The following is a 24,013-nucleotide window of genomic DNA, read 5'->3' on the forward strand; positions in this document are numbered from 1 at the left end:
TGGAAGTATGTGCCAGCTTGCAAACTTCATTATAGACATTCTTTTTCTTGGGCACTGTGCAACATGTTCCCCCAAATCCAAAATGAGTTAGCATTTTTCTTTTAGAAAGTTTGTCACCCACACATTTTAGGACAGATTACTGTTGGTGTGGCGTGCTCTCAAGGCAGGTACATTTTTGTGTTTTCATGTGGACAAAGATATTACTTAGAACGAAGCATGTGTGGACGGGATACCTTTGAAAACAGAGGAGGAAACCTCTGTTTTCAAAAATGACCACCTATGTGGACTAGGATGTGGATGTATTTGAAACCTCAGTGAAAGTTTTGAATCCAAACTTTACTATGCATCTGTTTTAGCTGATGATTTTATTGTTATTTCATGCATGTTGTGGGAGCTTTTGCTGTTGAAACTGTGTTGCTGATGTTCTTGGGAAGGCTTCCCTCGAAAAACAGATTCCTGATCTCAATGTGACTGAAAAAAGTTAAATACAGTTAAACTCAATAAAAGCCAAAAACATTACACAAAGCTCTTTCTTGTTAAACACTCTGATTCTCTTTCATCTCTCCAGCTCTCAGATGGCTCCTGGCTATGCAGTTGCAGTGATGGGTATTGACTTCACTCTACGTTACTTCTATAAAGTGCTCCTGGACCTACTGCCCATCTGCAACCAGGACAAAGGGAACAAGATCAGGTAAGACCAGGATCAAGGGCTCACTTCAGTTTTCTCTGTAGAAATGCATTGTCAGTATTTGTTTTGGTTCCTTCTTTTAGTTTAATTTCTCTGGAGATGAGTTTAACTTTTGTTTTACCGAGCAAGAATTAAACTTGCCAAGAGACAGAAGAAAAAACAAAAACAGGGAGACGAGATAAGCTGATTACCATGGCATTCCTGCTGGAGATGTGACGTTGCTTCTGTCTCAGTTCTACATACTTTCTCCGGCTTTTATGTCTCCTGTTTTTATTTTTTTCCCCTCAGTCTCTTTTTCTTCCACCCCCTGTCTCTTCTCTCTCTTTCTCATTTCTCTCTGTGCTTCCTTCTAGCTCTCTCTGTTGGTGCTCAGCAGCCATATAAAACAGGATTAGCCCAAAGCGGGTGTGGGGCTGAGAGAAGCTGCATTTAGCAGAATTTTTAAGGAGTGGAGGGAAGCTGAATGCAGCTGTTTTATGGAGGGATTCAAGTGAAAGAAAGAGCACTGTTGGAAAAAGGGATATAAATTGGGTGCTGTATGAATGACTAATACGCATGTATGCCTTGAAATAAATTGAACCACCTCTGTCAGCAACCCTCAGAGAATTAATAAACATTGTGTCTGCAACATTTACGTATGTATTTATTTGTGTGCTTGTAGGTGCTTTATCATGGAAGACAGAGGGTACCTGGTTGCTCATCCCACTCTCATTGACCCCAAAGGCCATGCCCCTGCAGAGCAACAGCACATCACACACAAGGTAAGGATCAGTGGTTTATCTAAAAATGTGCAAATCACAAATTCCATTCTCTTTTACAAGTCTATTTTTATTGTTTGCCCATATCATCTCTGTCTTTTCTCTTATAGGAGCCACTGGTGGCAAATGACATCCTGAATCATCCCAACTTTGTCAAGAAAAATCTGTGTAACAGCTTCAGTGACCGCACCGTGCAGCGCTTCTATAAGTTCAACACCAGCATAATGGTGAGTCAGAAAACACAACATCATAGGGTGTATGAACGGCTCTACAGCAACATAGGTTAGAGCTGTTTTACTCTGCATTAGAAAGACACAAACACATCTTTCTAACAATGTTGAAAAATGTGATGGTGTAGCACTGCCATCTAGTTGTGATCCAAGGTACTGCAGCATGAAAACAAGGCTGGAATTAAATTTTCTCGTGTTTCTGCCTCTGTGGCCAATGGATTCATATATTTACCAGCCGCAAACATTGATGCCAGCCACTCTGTTTTAACAAGCAGAATTATTTAATAAGGTATGATATAAAAATCAAGGCTTATAGTATTCAACTTAAAGGCTATTTAAGAAGAGGGAGGAGTTGTCCAAATAATCCAAACTGCCACTCATTTTTAACTGTGTATTTTGACCAATTTGTCCTGTACTGGACCATGCAAATGTTTGCTGTGTTTTCTACAGGGGCACTGTAAATTCATAGGCATTTTCCTGCATTATAAGTTTCAAACTCCCCAGAACTGACTGGTAGGTCTGGTCCCAAAAGTGGGTTGCAGAGCTCTTTTCAGTGAGTCATGAACATGTGCCTGGAAAAACAAGTTATATTTATGTATGCATACCTTAAGCAGACATACCTGTATATGATTTATTTAACTCCATTTTGCTGTAATAAGTTGTTTTCTCACAATCGTGACCGATTGACCTCATTATCCTTGGATAGCAAAGCTAGCTTTCCCATGATAATGTTTGAATGACTCGTAATTTCTAGAAAACAAGCAGAGTTAATCACAGGAAAACAGTCAAATGAAATATATTGTATCATTCCCCACGCTCCCTCTCCTTGGTGTCTGACTCTGTCCTCTGTACTTTCTTAATGAAGGTATAAAGGCCTCAGATTATGCCTTTAAAAGCATGAATATAAATGCATCATCTATATTCAGATTAAGTTATATTTGGATTTAAAATTTGGATGTCCAGTGATATAACACAACTTTTTAATGTTTCTGATTTGTCTCTGTTTCTTAGGGGGACCTCACCAACCTGGTCCATGGTAGCCATTGCTCTAAGTATCGTCTGACTCGAATCCCTGGCACCAACGCCTTTGCTGGCATCGTCAACGAGACATGTGATTCTCTGGCGTTCTGCGCCTGCAGCACCGTGGATCGGCTCTGCCTCAACTGCCACAGGTGAGTCCTTTTTACTCATGCATTCATAAGGGTTGTGCTGTTTTACCTTTAAACGCCTAATACACTTATACCTTATATATCAGCATACTTTTAAGAGCAAATTTCATATTTTAGCTCTTGTGTATAATTGCTGAATGTTTGAACATAACTGTTTTGTTTATGTGCTTTATTGTCAAGCTGCTCAAAAGCAATTACTGCCAGGGGAATTAATAAAGCTGTTTTATTTGAACTGAACTTCATAGGGCACAAATATAAGATGATACTCCTGTTAGAAAATAGTTTGTAGTTTGAGTGGAATTGGTAGTTCAAGGAGATCACAACACAGACTTCCAGATGTAATAGTAGGATGCTTCATCAGGGTCATTTTAGATTTTAGGCTAATAAACTGCTATCACTTTCTGACCAATTAGAGGCTCCTCTGATAAACAGTAATTACTGTATGCTGTTTTTTTTTAAATAATTGACTAAAATCATAAGTTTAAAGGGAGCTACTTTTGTGAAATTTCACTGAACTATTCTGAGACTACAACTAAATATGTCTGTTTTTCCAGAATGGAGCAGAATGAATGTGAGTGTCCGTGTGAGTGCCCCCTGGAGGTGAACGAGTGTACAGGCAACCTGACCAATGCTGAAAACAGGTCAGTGAACAAAACCTTTCAGAGCCAAAAACTTCAACAAAACATTTTGACAATCTTTAAAGATTTTCTATTTTGCCTGTTAACTATATGTTTTGATGTTGTATGAAGGTAAAGGGGATAAATGTATTTAAGATGATTTGATGTTTGTGTTATTACTGTGGTGACAGCTTCATGTGTGTAGTACATGAGTCAAACACAAACTCCCAAAGGGAACAATGAACTAAATGTTTCATATCATATCCTAAAGACTAAACTACTGTCTGTTCTCATTTCTTAAGATTACTGATGGTGCACAAAACTTGTCAAGAAACCAAAAATGTTTATTGACCAATTAAGACCTAAGGCTGCATAAAAACAACCTTTAACATTGAGGTATTTATTGGTTAACCACCTCCAAAAAGCAGAGGGTTTCCTGCTAACAAGTTTCAACATTTACAAAAATCTTAATTTCTCATCCTCATTGGCAGTTAGAGACATGAAATAAAAACACTCAGAAGCTCCAACCTTTGGCTTTAACCATAAATAATTATGTTTGACCTAACATTTAACATTGTTTAAAAATAGAGATCAAATCAAAATCATCAACCTCCTTCTCCTGTATAACATGTCTCTTACCCACTGAGTATTAGTTACTAGGTCCCAATTCACATCATTATCTGGTCTGTTATCAAATTATTTTTATTGACATCTAAAATACTGTAGTGTAGTAAAATACATCTGCAATCTGCCTCCGTGTCACTGTTATCACTGAAGTTGTTCTATATATTTTCCATGTGTTGGCTAAAAAAGTGAAAACAAACACTTTTATTAACCCATCTGCCTTCTACATATATATTTTAGCATTTCACTTTTACAGATCTAGTTAAATGTCTTTAAACCAATAAGATCATCCATAGTACACTGATGTTGCATCAAGTCTTAAAGGTAAATGCCCATGAATGTTGCATTCAGTCTAAATGTGTTTATTGCAGAGTCTTGCGGAGGTTTTTCTCATAAATCCACCTTCGTTTGCAATTTTCATATTTTACCTTTTTTTCCGTTTCTAAAGATTTTGATTTCCAACTTTTAAACATTCATCAGATTAGTTTCTTTTCTTATTATGCATGATAGTGTCCTCTGCAAATGTTCCTTCTTCCCGTTATTATCATTTTAATCTGCATACAAGAATTCAGTCCTGAAAACATGCTAATGCCTGTAGGAGTTTCCTCTTTCTCTCTCCTTTGTGACTCATCTCCTTTCATCAGCCGTCAGCAGCCTCTGACAGCACATCAATGTTAAAAATGCCACTTCTTTCTTTGTTTCTCAAAGACATGCAATTATCATTTTCCACTGCCAGAATTTTCTTTGTGATTTGTGTCAGCTAGTAATGCTGTTTGTCCTTTAAGCTCTGATTTGCATAAATAGACATGCAGAAGATATTCCAGTGATGGCTCAGACTTTAATTTTTTTATATCCAAATTACTGTATTAGTAATTTAGTCATGTTTCATTCTAGGATCTGAATAAACTCTGTCAGATGAGGGTTTGTACTAAAAGATGCACGGTGCCAACACCTGAATATATTTCCTCTCTTTGGGGTCATTGTGTTGCAGGAACCCGAGTTGTGAGGTGCATCAGGAGCCAGTGAGTCTGAATGTGATTGATCCCAGTCTGCATGACACTCTGCCCCAGTGTATCAACACTCGTTGCAGCCAGAGATACACCAGCAGGTATGCACACTATGCAACAGCAGGAATAATGAAGAAACTATCAACTATATCAAGTAAATACAAACACTTTCATAAAGCGATAACATTACAACAAAAACATAAATACATAGGAACTCCTGGCAGCATCTTTCATACCTCGGTAACTCAGCTGTGCCATACTCTGCAGTGTTGTCCCATTGTTTTATAGTTCTTCTTTATATATCTGTATGCATAATGTATTCATTTTTCTATCAAGCCTTTCTCAATGTCTAAAAGCAGCTGTGAATGCAGCTGTACTTAGCACATTACAATTTTAAATTCTGAGTATCATTTGAATATTTTACTTGTCCAATTTGTTGGTTTCTATTCTCTTTCTAGGAGCTTAGTTTTTTGGTATTTTTCCTCAGTATTTTTTGTTGTGCCTTAATTTAAAAAAATGTTATAACGTTTATGTCCTTTAATGGTAGATATGTTGTGTTTAATGTATTTTTTTTAGCTGCTGTGACATTAAAATGTCATATAAAGGATTAGATTATCTATATATGCCCAAATTTCCCCTTCTGTACAGATAAAGTGTTTTATATTCTATATTTTAATAGAAAAAATGCATAAAAGATAAATGTACAATTATATGGCATAGGAAGATGTAGCCACTGTTTACTGCCCCCTAGTGGCAATATATAGGAAGTGGGAAGAGTGTCCTTTTGATGTCAGATACCCTTGAATTATTTCACTTCATTGAATAGATTTTATTCAATGAAAGAGTGATTTTGAGTTATTTGAAAGAAAAATGATCTCTTTTGCTTCTGAAATATTATTTTCCTCCAGCCCATGTAAAAAAAAAAATCTTCATATTGCTTGCAGTGAATGAATAATTTGTCTTCCTGTTTCAGTGACTGCTTCGGCGTGTTGGACTGTGAGTGGTGCATGGTGGACAGCGATGGTAAGACTCACCTGGACAAGCCTTACTGTGCCCTGCAGAAGGAGTGCTTTGGGGGCATCGTTGGTGCAAAGAGTCCCTATGCAGACGGCCTGGGACTCATGGGTGAGTGAAATCGTGATCATATTAGGCTAGTCCTACTTATTGATCAACTAGATCCCTTTTTAACAGGCAAGATAAGGCTTAGATGTTTGTTTCAAAAGCACCATTCCCACTTAGATTAATTTAAAGTACTTTACAGAGTTAAAACAGAACTTAAAGCGTAAGGAAGGAGCTATGACATTAAGAGTTCCAGGTAAATAGAGTCCAAAAACTCATATCCAGGAATAGCCAAATTAGATTGAATGCTGTGTTTGAACCATTTGGAGTGCAAGCACATTCAAGTTGTCTTTAGAAAGGTAACAGCCAGACTTACTGTAGCTGCTTCTGGTGTTGAGAAATACAAAAAAAATGAATCAGAGGCCTGTAGATGACTGTAGCTGCAAGGTATTAGCTTGAAAACCGCACTGGACCAAAGCATGAAGCTTTAGCTAGTTCAGGTTAAAGTTGATAACAATAGAACAGAAAAGAGGGGGTTTTATACCTGTTTTTATGAGGAAAAGACCAGAAATTTTTAAACTGGAGACTCCAATAAAGATTGAAGTTGGCAGACATTTTTCTATAAAGCATTGCTAATAACTGCCTGGGGACAAAAACCATTACACCAAATGCACTGGACGAAGTAAGAAGTAAGAATCTCTGACTTTGAAACAAGATTCCTGCAGATCAATAAAAAGTCTTCAGATGGACTTTTTGAATTTAAGGCCATAAAATGTCTTATTTTTACTGGGGAGTGGTCTTAAATTTTAGAAATCATTTTGACTTACATGTGTCTCTATCCAATCTCTGTTTTCTACTGACATTTATCAGATTTTAATCGCTCTGCTTTTTGAGTGTATGCTTTTTGCGTATGCTAAGATAAATATTACTATACCATATATATACAGAAAGGAGGCATTAAATCTGCCATAAACCATCAAATTTTGATGTTTATGTCCAAAAATCTTTTTGTCCTTATAAATTGACATCTAATTAGGAGTGCATCAAACCAGATAATTCAGCTCTGTCCAGTGTACTGAGAAATCTCACATGACATTCATTTTTGACTGTTTGCCACCAAAAAATAGTGTTACTTTCTCTCAGCTAAGGTCTTTAAAAGGATCTTAAAAGGTCTTAAATTTGGTTGTTCAGAGTGGGTAGGAACCCTGTTTAAAGCTGTTGCAAAAAATGTAATGTAAATATTCATCTACAACATACATAACATAGAAGTCTTTATTTGATGTGAAAAAATAGTATGCAAAAAGTTCTACATTTGAAAAGGCAGCTGTACATAAATACCATTTTAAACATTGTAATATTTTAAAGTCTTTGTAGGGTCTGGTTTCACAGTTACGGGGTTTTTCGTCCTGACTGTACTGTGGTTAAATGTCAAGCTGTGTCTTAAGACAGAAAATATAAAGGTTAAATTGATTTTAGGGCCTTTGGGAAAGCAGAAATATAACTTAAAAAAATTAACCTTGACTAACTCTTAAACTTTTTGTCATTTTCAACTTTCGTTCTGCTATCTGTGTGTCAAAAGCAGACTTGGTTGCCGTCCTGCAGCTGAATAATGTTTCTTTGGCTTTCATCACCGCTGAGAGAATGAAAGCGGAAATATCTTGGTTTCTTAGTACGATTTAGGATCTGAGCCCAAGCTGTCTCTTTTTGGCTTGCTATCACTTCTTGATCCATCTGAAATCCTTTTACCTCTTCATACAACCTTCTGGTTATTATTTCCTGTTCTCTTCTTCTGCAGATGAGGAGGTTGCATCTCTAAACATGATCAAGAGCGCACCTGTTGGTCCAGTTGCAGGAGGCATTATGGGGTGCATCATGGTGCTGGTGTTGGCTGTGTATGCCTACAGACACCAGATCCACAGGCGCTCACATCAGCACATGTCACCGCTGGCAGCACAAGGTAAGACTGAGACCTAAATTACCTTATGAAATCACATTAATAGAGTTCAAGTGACACAGTTCAAGTTCTAGAGTGGTGAAAATCAAAGATAAAGTGACATTTTGACCTTTTTATAATAACACATCTCAGCTTTAATGAGGAACCATGAACCCAAAGGTAGATTTTTCCACATTTGTTGAGGAATTTTCCATCTAATGTGGCCTTTGCTGTCCAAAGACTAAAAGGGAAACAAGTCTGTAAGAGCAGCTGCTGCTCATATTAACCTTCACATTTTCCATCATATACTGGCATTTCTGTAAATATCAAAGTTTAAAAGTAGCATGATTAACAAGCAACTGTGCAGAAATTGCTGCTGGAGTTAAACAGCTGACATTAGCATCAGCAGCAGCTGCTGAGCCGAGATTTGTGTAATTACTCAACGCTATTGACAGAACCATCACACTAGATTACAACCTCATTAAAACTTTTGAGTCCAAGTCACTTTCAGTTTGATAGTTTGGTAAACAACTTGGAATAGATGGCAGAGAGTGTGGCTACATTAGCACCAAGGCTTTAGGCAGAGGAATTAGCCCGGAGTTGTTGTGTTTAGCTTTGTTTGTGTGTTGGGTATGAATGTGTGCCAATGACACAAACACAGTCAGACACATACAGCCAGAGTCACATTTAAATGATCTTTCATTGTGTATAGTAACCACATCTGCACAGGTTGAGAAAATATCAGTTCCATATAAGGCTAACTGGTTTGGTATAAGGAGTCACTCACTAAATTTACAAACACATAATACATTCAGAAAGTATTCAGAACCCCTTCACTTTTTGCACTTGCAGCCTGATGTTAAGATAATTTAAATGATTTTTTTCTCTTATTTATCTACACTCCGTATCCCCATGATGACAAAGTGAAAACATTTTTTTTTTTTCAAATTCATTAAAAAAAAACCAGCTGAAATATCACATTTACATAAGTTTTTACATCCTTTACTCAGCACTAAGTTCAAGCACCTTTGACAGTGATTAATGCCTCTAGTCTTTCTGATCATGGCACAACACATTTCTATTTGGGGATTTTCTGCCATTCTTCTTTACAAATCTTTCTAAGCTCAGTCAGGTGTGATGTGTCAGCCATTTTCAGGTCTCTCCAGAGATGTTCAAGTCAGGGCTCTGGCCCGGCCACTTTAGGACATTCACTGAGTTTACCCTAAACCACTCCTGTGTTGTCTTGGCTGTGTGCTTAGGGTCATTGTCATGTTGGAAGGTGAACCTTCAGCCAAGTCTGAAGTCCTGAGCACTGCAGAACAGGTTTTCATTGAGGATATCAATGTGTTTAGCTCTTTTCAGCTTTCCCTCAACCCTGACCAGTCTCCCAGTACCTGCTGCCCCACAGCATGATACCCCCACAGCATGATGCTGCCACCACCTTGCTTCACCCTTGGGATGGTACTGGGCAGGTGATGAGCGGTGCCTGCTTTCATCCAGACATAACATTTAGAATTGAGGCCAAAGAGTTCATTCTTGCCTCAATATACAATATACAGTACTTGGACAACAGACTCTACCTACTGAGCCACAGTCGCCCCAAGTAAGGCATAGATGTGGCGATTAAGCCCACCTGGGGGCACCATCGGGCAGAAAGATGGATTTACACAACCCTAGCCGTGTTCTGGATGTCTTTGCATATTACCATGGGGAAATAATCAGCTACAAAAATAAAGTCTACACTTTTTGGGTTCAAGAAGAGGTGGATGTGGTAAGAAAGCACAGCCTCATATAGCGTCCAGGAGGGCAGTAGGGTTGCAACAAGCCCTGGTTGTGCTGTGGATGCCCCAAGGGCCTGAAACCACCAGTGGTCTCCAAGTCTATCACTAGGAGTCAAAAGTCCCAGATAGTAGTGATGTCTTCAAGCTTGACCTTGGCTGCTGAGCAATACACCTGTCAAGCTTGAGCTGATTAATTATTTTGATGTTGACAGTTAATTAAAAATGGAAAAAGGATATGGACTCTATCAATGCTTTACCTTATCCTATATCCATTTGCTGTCAAACCTATTTTCTTTGTTTGCCTTCACTTTTTATGTTGTTCTTTGTGTGAGATGTGTAAAAATAAATAGATAAATGCAATCAAAATGAAATATTTTATATACGTTTGTATCTCATCTCTGTGTTTTTCCCACCTTCTTCCTTTTACCTTCATGTTTCTGCAGAAATGTCAGTGAGGATGTCTAACCTGGACAATGAAAGAGATGAGAGGGATGAAGACAGCCACGAGGACAGAGGAATAAGTATGTAGAGTTTGCTATCCTGTCGATACATTAACGCATGCTGCATAGTAGAAACTGTAAACTGTGAAGATTAATACTCATCATTGATTTCTGCTCCCTTTTAGTCAGTAACACTCGATTCATCGCTGCGGTGATCGAGCGGCACACTCACACTCCTGAACGAAGGCGAAGGTACTGGGGACGGTCCGGGACAGAGAGTGACCACGGTGAGACGAATGATTTATCTCATAATGCAACATAAAAATACATAAATACAGGAGATGAATCTGACCATAAAAAGCTGTAGCAGTGGACAAGTGGCATTTCAGAGGAGTAATGTGGCAGCATTTAGATTCAGATGAGTAAAATGGAGATAAAGTTGTATGTAGGCTTTTAAAGGTAAGATGGGGATTAAACCACCTGATATCAGAAATCATAACCAGCACAGGCATTTGGACATAAACCTGCCGGGAGGACCAAAAGCTAGTGTTAGCCAGCAGATACTATGATCCTGCTCTGTCTGAAAGGAGTCAGCACTGCTCATCATGTAAATATCTGCACACTTCTGAAGTATTTCCTTACCTTCACATCCGCTCGTCTGAATTTATATCTCTGTTTAACTAACAGGAATATTAGTCACCAGGAAAATCCCAGCTCAAAAGCTCAGGTTGTGTGAATGTATTATGCCATACAGCACATCAGCTTTAGAAGGAGCAGGAACGGTGTGGGTTGTGTCTGAAATGTCTGTAATGCTGCATCAAAGCAGAACTATTTGTGGAGTTCCTGTTGTTCATACACAGTTCAACCTTTCTGACCTGACTGACTGGTTTAAACTTAAAGGTCAAGCTGGAGTCACCATGGATGTAAAGGAAGCTGCTTTAAATTAACCAAGTTAAAGAAGAAGCATCAATAATTTCATCTGCAGTAGTTTGACTTTGATCCAGTTTTGACTTCCGTTCGATCTTCTTAGGTCAAATGCATCCTTACTGTTGAATTTATTCTTACATCCAACCAATATTTGTCCCTACGTCATGTTTTTCTTATACAACAGCCTGAAATAACCCACTTCCTGTAAAATGAATCATCCATCAGTTACAAAACTGGCCCATCCTGTGCTGTCTGAATGTCAGTTTTAAACACACAAGTTCTGCTGAATGTTTTAAAGTATACAAAATAACTCTTCATTTGCATCAGTTTAGCTTAGTTAGTAGAACAGCAGCTTCATGTACAAGGAGCCACAGCCAAAGACTCATCAGTCACAGCTTTGACTCTTTGTCGTAACCCTTTGGCGCACATCTTCCCCCCTTTTCTTCCCTCTTTTCCTGTTTGTCTTCCTGTAAAGGTAAACTGACCTTAAAATCTTAAAAATATTTAGGGAGAGTCAGACTTTATGTCACAGACAGGGTGAAACAGTGTAGGATATCTCATGAAAATAGTAATAGTGATAATTATTATCATGACTCTAATAATAACAACTTTTTGTCTTTTACAACACTTGACAAAATGATGTTAAGGGGCACAAAAATCTTAGCAGTTAGGTCATGTCTCCAAAGTACAATTTCCTACCTTCTCATCCCTGTTTTCAGCTCTATCCGCTGTCCTTTTCTATCAATAAGGTATAAAAGGACCCAAAATTTAACTTACAAACAAACAAAAATAGGCAGCAGGGATGAGCTGCAGTGGCTCTGTCACTCCTCAAAATCACTCTGGATCCATCCATCCTGACAGAGATCTTCATACAGCACCAGCTTCTACGTCACTGCTGAGCCAAGTTGGAGAGATGGAGAGCAACTTTTAATTCATTCTCTATTAGGTAGCTGTAAGAACAAACTTATGCCTTTATCTGTCATATATACTATGTTGATATCCACTTAGTGCACTGGGAAACCACAGTGTTTAAAGTGAGGTTACAGTGTGAGAGAGAAGAAAACAGCAGGCACTGTTTCTGATCATCAATCACCCATTTAAATAACTTAAACTGATGCGAAAGTTCGCATACAATCAAACCTCTTCCAAAAAAAAATATCAGACAAAATTACGGCATCAGTGTGCAAATGTGATTAGACCTACATGAGCTAGTTTTTGGGGGGGTTTTGTGTGTGAAAGATTTGGATGAAAAAAGCTGACTGTGCAAAGGCCTTTAGATTCAAGCAGGTTTGATGCCACTCCAGCAGACTGAATTTATTTGCTTGTCAGTTGTTAATGTAAAAGTTCATTCTCTTTTTTTAAGTCCTTGCTATGATAATAGAAAGGCTGTGTTTTACAATAGTGTGTCTCTCATTAATGCAGATTTTTCTTGTGACAGGACTAGAATTAAAGTCTTGAGTTATAAAGAGGGACCTTTTTTGTAGCAGATTCTACCTGCAAAGCCTGGGAATAAAAGGCAATACAAAGCTTGAGCTGTAAAAGGACTGTACAACTAATGACTTGTTATGAATTGCTGAACCACTGCAGCTGTATTACTTCTGTGGGTTTTGCTAGTTTGGAAGATGAGGAAGCAGAGGGTTTTAGTGGCTGTTTGGTGTCAGCAGTGTGTTGTCAATGAAAGATTGCATCCTTTAGATCTGTATGATGACTTTGGGATTCACACTTTTGCTTCCATGTGCAGAGATAATTTTAGCTCTCCAACTATTAAGTACAGTTAAAATACCTCAGATTATTGATATTTTCACCACTCAGCATCACTGTTGTTGTATTACTTTAGGTGTAGGCTATATATAATCACAATACTTTGACATTTTTACATATGATATTGTTGATGTTTGTTGATTAAAACCCTGTGTCTTCTTAGTGCAACAAGACAGCAGCACAACTCCCAGTAGTTTCAATGCAGGGTTGAATGTGGACCATAACCTAAGACAGAACTTAGACATAGCTGGTGCAACAGGCCACCGTTGTCTCGTAAACCCATGAGAGTTTGGCACTGTGTTTATGGAAATCAATCTGATAAATCAGATTAATTTTTACTAATGTGTCATGGTACAAAAACTCTTCAAGGTCAATTTTAGCTACACTGTCAAAATATTCAAATGTGGGGCTTAGGTGTAATCTCTCTAAATCTCAGTGTGAAATCCTCAGTTATCTCTCTGTTCTTTGGCCGTGGTTCAGCTCCTGGCTTGTTCTTTTCATTATATCACAGCTCAGAACCTCGTCTTCTCTCATCTCTAGCTCTGGGAGAGTTGCTCATGTTCACCGTAACTGATTGTACAACTTGTATGTCTGACACTCGATAAGCGTGGACGGACAGTTTCACCCACGCAGGCTCTTGCCACCTACATATGGCATCACTCCACTTCCTGGCAGTGAGAGTCTCCGATACTTGTTGCATAACTGATGATGCCAGGGAAAAACGAGGATGAAGAGGAGAGAGTGGGCTAAAGTGAAACAAAGATATGAGTGAGAGCTTGTCACATATGTGTTGTTTACTGTATCACTCTTAAAAGCAGGGAGGAGAAAGAGATGGGAGATGAAGCTGCAGGAAATGGGAGAAATAATTATTTATTCAAACATTTTCTGACTCTTATTACCTTCATTTTCTAGGCTGTTTAATACATTTTTGCAAGCCTGATCAATTCATCACCACCAACTAATCTATGACAGTTTAATATTGCATAAAAAGTCCAAAAGACTCCTCTTTCAAAGGTTTATAATCGCAAAGAGAGTGAAACAAAGATTCAAAAGAGCGACATGAAAGAGCGATCTCTGTGAACAGACAGAAAAGATGTATCCCATATTGTGTAACTACGGATGGGAAAGAATCATGGAGGACAAGTGGAGGGACCTAGAGATGCTAAAAAATGATGAAAGAGGGGAAATAAGAGTGAAATAAAAGGGCAAGAGGACAGGGACAAAGAGAAGGAGGAGATAGAAATAATAGAGGGAGGGAGTGTGAGGCCGTCGGGATTAAACCAAATACATCACTAACTTGATGCTTCAAAGTTGCTGCTCTTTTTTGCTCGGCCAAAGGTCTCCTCCTCCCACAGTCCACTCACTCATGCTGCTGAAGGGTGTGAGAAAAAAACACTGAATAACTATATGCAGATCAGTAAAAGATCTCGGTTTTACATCTGCTAAGTAAGTGACGCATACATGTGGATAGTTGTCTAGAAGTCCCTGTTGAGCCGAGATATTAGCTCACAGGCTGGATGTAGGCATAAGCTGTCAAATTAATACTGTATATGGTTCCTATATATCTGTATAGTATACAAACTGTGTGACTTAAGAGTTTACTTCATGTTTACAACTGCAATGTCCAGGATAATTAATATCTACAGTGAGGAATGAAGCAGCAGGTTTATAGAGTATATGTACCAGCTGCTTTATGTAGTACAGTGTCTATAAAAAGTATTCACTCCCTTGGATGTTTGACTCCTCTTATTTTATAAGTCAACCATGGTTAATATAATTTAGCAAAAAAAAAGCAAAATAATCTCTTTAATGTCAAAGTAAAAACAGATTTCTCTAAAGTAATGCCAATTATTTAAAAATCTGTAAGGTAAAATAAGTAATTGCAGAAATATTCTGACCTAATTCAACAGAGGTCCAGCCAATTAGAGCTAGTAGTCTCACAGTTAGTGAGATGGGGATCACCTGAGTGCAGTGATTGTGTCTCAAGTGATGGTAGTATAAAGATGCTTTTGTATAACACCCAGTCACTTGCTAATCAGTATTCCTGGCTACCACTACACCATGAAGACAAAGAAACACTCCAAGAAAAGAGAAAAGGTTATTAAAGAGTATAAGTCAGGGGATTGATCCAAAAAAAATTCCAAGGCACTGAACATCCCCTAGAGTTCAGTTGAATCCATCATTAAGATGCTCTGATCAGGCCATCCTCAGAAACTGCAAGGAGACTAGTGAGAGAGTCCACCAAGACGCCTATGACTACTGTGAAGGAGTTACAAGCTTCAGCAGCTGAGATGGGAGAGACAGCATACTACACCAGTTGCCCTGGTTCTTCACCAGTCAAAGCTTAATGGGAGAGTGGCAGAGAAAAAAACACTGTTGGAGAAAACTTGATTAACTTTCAACGAGTTTGCCAAAAGGCATGTGGGAGACTTCATGGTCAAGTGGAAGAAAGTGGAAAAAATTGCAAGCTCCAGCAAGATAATGAGCTGAAGCATACAGCACAAGCTAAACAGAAATGGTTTAAAAACAACAAGATGAATGTTCTGCCTACTTGGCTTTCATTTGGAGTTTTTGCAAACTCCAACTGTGCTTTCATGTGTTTTGCACTGAGGAGATGCTTCCTTCTGGCCACTGTGCTGTAAGCCTATGTCACAGAATGGATGCAGTGATGGTTGTCCTCCTGGAGCTTTGTCCTTTCTCTGCACAGGATCTCTGGAACTTAAAGTGATCATCAGGTTTTGGTCACCTCTCAATGTGGCCAGGCAACCAACTCTTGGGGGAACTTTTTTTTGTCTTCCCCAGATCTGTGCCTTCCAACAATCCTGTCTCTGAGCTCTGCAGACAGTTCCTTTGACCTCATGGCTTGGTTTTTGCTCTGATATCCATGTCAGCTGTGAGGCCTTCTATAGAGAGGTGTGTGCTTTTCCAAATCATGTCCAATCAATTTAATTTACCATAGGTGGACTCTAATAAAGGTGTAGAAACATCTCAGCCAAGATCCAGAGAAATGGGAGGAACCTGAACTAAATTTCAGATGTGTTGGCAAAGGATCTGAATGCTTTTGTCAGTGTGATATTTCAAGGTTTTGTTGTTTTTTTTTTGTTTGTTTGTTTGTTTGTTTTTTTACAAATTTAAGAAAATTTCTACAATTCTGTTTTCACTTTTTTATGATGGGGTGCTGAGTGTAGATTAATGAGATCAGGCTGCATCATAACAAAATTGAAAAAAGGGAAGGGGGTCTGAATACTTTCTGGATGCACTGTTTATCCTATGATAAATTACTGTACAGTTTTAGGTAAAACAAAAAATATACAATATGCTGCTATTTTTAACTGTAAACATTTCCTTGCCTACTGGGGCATTTCTTTGAAAAGCACTACATAAACAGGATGTTTCTTTAAGATTATTTGTATGCTTAATCTAAAAAAATGAATCAATGAATGAAAAAAATAGATACATAGGATCTATTGGTTTAAATCTCCTTCAATATAACTTTAAAATTTTGGACTTTCTTTTTAAATAGAGTTGTCAGTCAGTTTGTCTAAGTGTCTAATAACCTTAAGTCCACTAGCCTGCATTCATTTCGAGGATTTTACTTGTCTCCACCTGTCAGAAGAAGAAGTCTCAGAAAGTGTTGCGAAATCTCACAGGTCCAATTATGGTGTGTAAGAAACGTGGAGTATATCTCAAGGAGGCATGGTGGTTGAAGCCTTTCTAACCAAATCTCTCCACATCTCTTAAGATTGTTTCTTTCTCACCTTGTGCAGCCAAAAACCATCTAAAGGACACAGTTAGCAGCAGACTGGCCTTAAACTCAGGCTCATTGGGGACGACAAAGGATAAACTGTGCTGGAATTTGCATTCTCAAAGTCTGGGAATTCTGTGAAGTCTTCATCCTTTCCTCAACCTTCTCTTCCTTTTTGTGTCTTGGCTCAACTGTGGAATTACTGAGCATTAGGCATTACAAGCCATCTACAAGATAATAGGAACCCTTCTGCCATTAGAACTATAATGAGATATTCAGACACCTAATCTGATGGTTTAGCTGTTTGGCTTTTAGATGTTTGTAGCATGGAAATAATAATAAATCCTACTGCAAGCGCTACATATATATATATATATATTTGGCTTCCAAATGACACACAGTTATGCTTAGCATCAATGTAGAGCAAGTATTTTGTCCTTGAGATCAGCAGTGATTTTCTTATAAAAATTTAAATAGATGCAAACAAACTTTTTTTATATACTTTATTTTTATACTTTTGTTTTTATAACAAACACATGCAACAATAAACAGGCAGGGTCATCACAACAGACAGAATGTTTTGTCAGCACATAATATTGATCTTAAACTACATACAAAATAAAATAAATAAAAATTTACAGTAAGGTTACAGTAAGGTGCGCAAGTCAGAATATCCTTAGTCTCCTTTTACAAGTCAAATAATGTCCCTTGTGCTTAAAAGGCTCCTGAGTGTTATTCCAGATCAGATTTCACAAAGAACAAAGACATCACTTTAGTTTATGGTGTTTTTTTCAGTATTTTCCCCCTTTTTTGGTAGCATATCGTAGAGAGAATGTCATTTGTTTCATTTTATACATGTCCTGAATTATTTCCTTCCACTCGCTCGTTGGAGGTTCCTTATTCAACCATTTCCGGGTAATTGCCTTTCTACTACCAGCTAGTAGTATTTGTAATAAGTACCTATCTTGTTTCTTAAGTCCAGTTGACAGATTTCCCGAATACACAGCATTGAAAGAAAAGTAAAGCTCAGAACTGATGATAGATCTCATTGCAGTCATAATATCCACCCAGTAAGAAGAAATAACAGGACAACCCCAAAATATATGAAAATGATCTGCAGACATGTTACCACACATTCTCTTGCATTGACCATACTCTTGTTTGTTTTATTTTGTATTTGTTTGATTTTAGGGGTGATAAAATACCTTAAAATGTTTTTCCAGGTGTATTCTCTCCACAAGAGGGAGCCTGACGTGGTCGACTGCATTTTACATATGTTTAGCCATTCCTCTTCAGTCAGTTTTATATAAGCTACTTTCTGCCATCCAGCTTTGACATACAGTGTGAAAAGACCCCTATCCAGCTGTAGAGAAGAGTAGATTCTGGAGATCTTTTTTTTTTTTTTTGTTAGAATTACCGTTAATTATGTCAACAAAAATCTTTATCAGACACACCTCCTCCTCTTCAGTATTTTTGATGTGTTTTTCAAAGTAAGTTCTTAAGTGTAGATACCTGTAGAAATCCTGCCTCTCTAAATTATAAGTTCTTGACAGTCCAAAGGACCTCAAACCTTTATTATTTGATATAGAACAATAGGATGTGATTTCCTTATTGATCCATTGTTTAAATCTTCTGTCTAGTTTGGCTGGTGTAAAGTCAGAGTAATGAGAAACCCAGTGTAGTATTCTAGCAGCTTTCTCACATTTTTTATCCTTGCATTCTTTATGCCAGATGTTTGAAGGGACAGCACTCCGTTTAGAAAGCTTATCTAAGATGCAAACAAACTTGATGGAGTTATTAGCTTAACTGTAATAACTGATTTTGTACTAGTTTGTTTGAAAAGTTGGGACTCCTAGGGTAACTTGTGATACAGTGAGATACATTTACAGTAAGTAATACTCAACCCACAATATACCTATTGCTAATTCCTGCCCCTTTAGCACACTCAGACTTGGCATGTTGCCCAAACCTTTACACACCATGCACCTTAGCAGACAGTGACCCCACTCTTGATTTATGTGTGGTCTTCCTTTGCTTCATGTCTGAGCTGCTGTTGTTCCTAAATATTTCCACTTTCTAATAGTATCACTGACAGTTGACTGTGGAAAATCCAGCAGGGATGAAACCATCTTATTGCAAAGTAGGCATCTTATCCCAGTACCACGCTTGAAGTCTCGCTCTGTGGAACGACTCATTTTGTATCGCAAATGTTTGCAAATGGAGACTGCATAAAGCTGTGTAAAGTTTGCAACAAAGTTGATATTACACATTACACATTATTATCAACATAATTAATGAAGTTATGTCTACTTGTTACCTTGCAAAAAACTTTTCTAACACTGTTGCCCTCGAACAAACCTGGACATCCTTGTTGATCTTTATGTGGAGCTGACTATGTGGTCTGACACATAGCTAAATCCAGTAGAGACTCTTTATTGTGTCTAAGGGAAGTTTAGGGAATGATACCTCATATCAGTGTTGCATTTACTCCATGCACATTGTTTGGCCATTTTTCAAAGTTATAAGAGTGTAAATTTCTATAAAACTGGTAAAATTTGAATGCATTTCTATAGAGGTCTATGTGCCAAAAATCTGAGTGCAAAGCAGCAAGAAATGAGATAAGCTTGTGGTGTGGAAAGGTCAGGCTTAGTGATAGGTCAAGTATGATAGTCTCACAATACAGTTCTGTGAAAAGTCATGTATTGCAAGTCGATCATGTAATGATGCATCATATCTGATGAACTGGAGAATATATAATGCCCCCGAAAAAGTGAAGTTCAGGGATACTGGACTTATTCTCTCCACTTAGGTGTTAGATTTATGTCTGCCACCTTTGAAATTCCTTTCTCCGCTGTCCAACATTTCGCCGTCTCTTCTTCTCTTTATCTTGTTATCAACTCCTTTGGCCAATTAACTCCCATTCAGTACTTTAAGTGTCATGAAGTAGTGATGACGGGAGTCAAATTGGTAGGAAGATTTCTTTGAAAAAATATTAGAATTCCATAAATTGGCCCATGCAAATTCATAATTGTATCACAAATCAGGGCAATTGTGTTGCCATATCTATATTTTCCTGATCTATAGTTCCTTGTTTCACTTGTCAAGTTGAAAAATTCCCAAAGGACTTTTTTTAAGACTAAGTAATTATTACAAGTCATATGAGCTGGGTTATAAGTGAGTGATTAAATACGATGAAAATGTCCAGCTGAAAGCTTTGTACAAGCTGACTACATGACTAATAACCCACACTGTCCAATACTCGGGGGTAAATCATCCAATCAGTTGAGGGTTATAAAATATTTGTCTCTTTATGTTCAATCTGTTATTTACTTTTTCTCTGACCCAGTAATCCCTTTTTTCTTTCAAAGGCTGCAGCACAGCCCTCCCACTGATCCACTTACCAGTGTTTCCTAACTACCATATTGGCTTCTGCTCTCATGTCCTCGAGCTAGACGTATGTGCAAGATGAGCAGGAAAGAGGTCATAAATATATGTGCTTCCTTTTGTTCCAAATTGTATGCATAAGCTGGAAACAGGGAGAAATAAACGCCCAGTGGGGATATTTAGTTGTCAAAGTGCCATCAGAGAGCTTGTTGTTCGTTCAGAGACATTGTTTGTTACTGTGTATTCACATGACGGTTTCTGTTCACTCTTTGACTGCAGGGTGTCATCTGCTCACTAGTTCCTTCTGTGGTGTCTTTAATGCTTCACATGGTATCAGACATGCATGGCAACTGTTGAGTTGTCTATAGTTGCTTTACATCTGACTCAGTCTCTCAAGTAGAGAAGTTGTTTAGGTGATTTTTTTTTTCAAAAGTTGATTTTTTTTTTTAAACATGAAACATCAAAACCAGCTTTTTTCTGGCTTTATCTTCTGTGCAGCCACCATTGGGAACACTGGTGCAGCTGGGGTGTGTTGGTCCTGACTCATTAGCTGTTCTGCTAATATTGGCGGTGTTAGCTCTCAGCGTCAGTCATGTGCCGTAAAGCTTGTTTTGTTTTTTTCTTAACTTTGTGCTCTCACATTGGGGATGCAAGCTGAGTCAAAATGAGTAATTTTGTATATGTCAAAGAGGCTCAGAGACTACCTGATTATTCATAATCCAGTAATGGCTTTTATCTGCTTCAGCATATCAGGTTTTGTGGTTTATATGACTATTCAATTAATCAGGTAACTCCAGGAGTCGGATAACAATCTGTGTATTCGAGTGCATGTACACATGCTCAGTCTTAATCCCAACTTTCGCATATTTTCGTCCTCAGGCTACAGCACCATGAGTCCACAGGAGGACAGCGAGAATCCACCAGGAAACAACGACCCGCTGTCAGCAGGCGTAGACGTCGGTAACCACGACGACGACTTGGACCTGGACACGCCTCCTCAGACGGCGGCGTTACTCAGCCACAAGTTTCACCCCTACCGGCATACGCACACGCACCACCACCCGCTGCACACGCACACGCATCACCTGCAGGCCGCGGTCACCGTGCACAGCGTGGATGCAGAGTGCTGATCTACAGCGCAGCGGGAACTCTTTTTTGATTATTTTCAATAGTGACTCCTTTAAAAGACGTTTGTGCAGACGATGCTGTCAGGACGAACTGACAGAGGGAGACAGACTGCTGGACTCCAACAACAGCATCATAGTGCTGCTGGGACCTCCGTCATGTATGGTTGGGTGTTCCCTTCATGGTCTCATTGTGCCAGCATCTTAATCTCAACCCTTTTTTTTCAACCTGGTTCAGGATCTAGCATGTGTACTCATATTTTATACATCAAATTACCAGATCTGGGCCAGTTGACATAATCAGATGGGAGTTTTAAACTCTTTTTAGAGGAATTTGGCATCCTGGACTCTTCAAGAGCACATAACAACCTTTGGGAACAAATTAAAACAGTGTTTGAGTCCATTTATTGAGGAAAAGACACAACTGGAAGCTGTTTGTTTTGGGACAAATATCTTCTTTTCCACATGGAGGCGAGAGGATAATTAACAGGACATTAACATAGCTCATGGCAGCAGGATGAGGACAAAGGACTTGCATGTTTGCAAAAGCATCTCATAAGAACAGTAAACTTCAGTTTCCAACAGATTGGGAGCTAAAATGGGATTCTGTTGCTTCTTCACACAGACAGAAAAGTTTTCTGTGCTGGCTTTGGAAATACATTTGGACATTTTCGTCATGTTTGTGTGCTTCAAAGTACAAACAAGTCTTCAATAATCCAGCTAAAGATAGGAAGAAACACTTAAAGGAGGAAATGATTATTTTTCTACTATTTATTAAAGAGGTAGATTGTCAGGACAGATGAGCAAGCAGCTGTAGCTAACACAGCCGGAGTAGTCAGAATATGTGATGCGTAACGAACCACTGGCTGTCACATTTAGGGCTGATGATTTCACTTTTTTCCCTAAAAACTCATGACTGGTTGAGAAGAGAATCAGTGGTAAAACAAACAGGACTAATTTTCCCATCAGAAGCTAAGCAACTTTATTGATCATCTTTGTATTTTTCTCATTCTCAATCACAAGAAACCTGTTCTAAGCAGCCTTTTTCAATAGAAATAACTGCTTATTCTAGAGAACAGAAATGTTTTTGAAACAGCCTGACCTTCCTCAAATGTGAGTTAAAATCACATCTATTCTGGTCAAATAAAAAGCAGGAATTTCCTGGTCAAAGTGCTGTCCCTTCTGTCCTACCTGAGTGGATAAAAGCAGTTCCTTTGACCGCATCATTTTTGCCTCTGAGGCCGGGCTAAAACTGTATCAATGTTTAGGTTGCAAGCTGGATTTAAAAAAAAAAACAGAAAATCAAGCTGAATTTTCCAGGGATGCCAGAGATGGAGTCTCCCTCTCTCTGAGAGAGTGAAAGATGAAGAGGCGCTGCTGTTGTTGTACAGAGGTTTAAATCCATCTGTCGGCTCCTGTGTGGTTAACCACTCAAAATATCTTTTGTATATGACTCTGGTTTAACAACACTGCAAAAACTCAAATTTAATCAAGTGTGTTTGTTCAGTTTCTTTGCTAAAATATCTCAAAACACTCTGCACACTCACCTGAGAAGCCTTGATAAACCTCTTATGCTAGAGATGAGGGCTGAATTGCTTGTAATGAGTGAAAATGGCCCCAAACTAATTTCTTGTAATGACACATTGAATGTCATTTAACCCTTTCATGCATGGTGGTACATAGTGAGACCACAGTGGAGAGCTTTCATGATCCAGAGTCCTCCAGATGAGTATTGATCATAGACTATCGATAATATTAAATGATATCCAAGTAATGTCAGCCATGTAGTCACTGAAGTAGGCTTTTGTAGCAATCCATGGTGGTCAATAATGTCCCAGATTAGCCTCCTTAAAGCCTGCTACACGCTACTTCTTGGCTTATAGTCATATTGGCCATCCTCGAATTATAATTAACTTTTTTAAAAACCAAAACAGCAGTGTGAGCCTTTAAAGATATCGACTATTCTAAACAAAATAACATTCAGAGCCACACTGTAAACATCTTTAATTCTTCTATAAAAATTGGCATTTAAACATGGGTGTTTATGTGACTTATGGTGCTTCTACAGTCTGCCTCAAGTGGACATTTGTGGAACTGCAGTTTTGGGTTTTTTTTTTGCAATTTTGGGTTGGCTTTATTTTCTAACCACAAAGGCTGCCACTTAGTTTTGATGAAAGGGTTTCACAACAGCCTCTTAAGACTATATTCTCAAGTCATCCCTTACACTGCTCCCCCTGGCCAGATGTTGTACGGGCCTAAGTCTGCAGCTGCTGGCAGCACATACAAAACCTACATAGTCCCCTTACTCAGCACTCAGCGGTCTGAGAAAAAAAATGCTGCAATTGCTGCAATAACAGCCATATAAGTTGGAGAAAGTTCAAGCTTTGGAACAGCACTGCGCTCATCAATGTCACACCTCCCTCACGACCAATCAAAATCAGGAAGAGGCGGGGCTAATGATAGCCAGCTTTACCCATAGCAATGGTGGACAAGACACTAAACTGACTCATCATTTCAAGGATAAAATTTCCAGGTCCACAGCTGCTGCAAATTAACTTGACAAGCCAGACAGACTGTTTTATGTATCCATAGCATGAATGTATTTCACATTCTTCTGGGAAACCTCCCATACAAAATGTTTGGGAAGGGCAGGACTGTCTGTCGAGTCACTACAGGCCAAAATGAGGTAGTAAACATGCCCAGCTGTAGTTGTAACCTGAGCTTGACAGACAGGTGCTGCCATAATTTATAAACTGAGAAGCTTGT

General features: G+C 38.5%; 1 protein-coding gene across 1 annotated transcript in view; it reads left to right on the forward strand.

The window, feature by feature from the left end:
- The window catches only part of cachd1 (cache domain containing 1), a 130,535-nt gene extending 107,333 nt beyond the window's left edge, over window positions 1-23,202 (forward strand). Inside the window, exons 17-27 of the mRNA XM_041791063.1 lie at window positions 569-691; window positions 1,350-1,449; window positions 1,557-1,673; window positions 2,688-2,848; window positions 3,400-3,486; window positions 5,078-5,194; window positions 6,067-6,218; window positions 7,948-8,109; window positions 10,310-10,387; window positions 10,492-10,593; window positions 21,003-23,202. Coding sequence (XP_041646997.1) covers window positions 569-691; window positions 1,350-1,449; window positions 1,557-1,673; window positions 2,688-2,848; window positions 3,400-3,486; window positions 5,078-5,194; window positions 6,067-6,218; window positions 7,948-8,109; window positions 10,310-10,387; window positions 10,492-10,593; window positions 21,003-21,253 — 1,450 coding nt within the window. The 3' untranslated portion in view covers window positions 21,254-23,202. The remainder of the gene's footprint in view (window positions 1-568; window positions 692-1,349; window positions 1,450-1,556; window positions 1,674-2,687; window positions 2,849-3,399; window positions 3,487-5,077; window positions 5,195-6,066; window positions 6,219-7,947; window positions 8,110-10,309; window positions 10,388-10,491; window positions 10,594-21,002) is intronic.
- The last annotated feature ends 811 nt before the right edge of the window (window positions 23,203-24,013 follow it).

Source organism: Cheilinus undulatus, linkage group 7 (genome assembly GCF_018320785.1).
Source record: "Cheilinus undulatus linkage group 7, ASM1832078v1, whole genome shotgun sequence".
Lineage (NCBI taxonomy): Eukaryota > Metazoa > Chordata > Actinopteri > Labriformes > Labridae > Cheilinus > Cheilinus undulatus.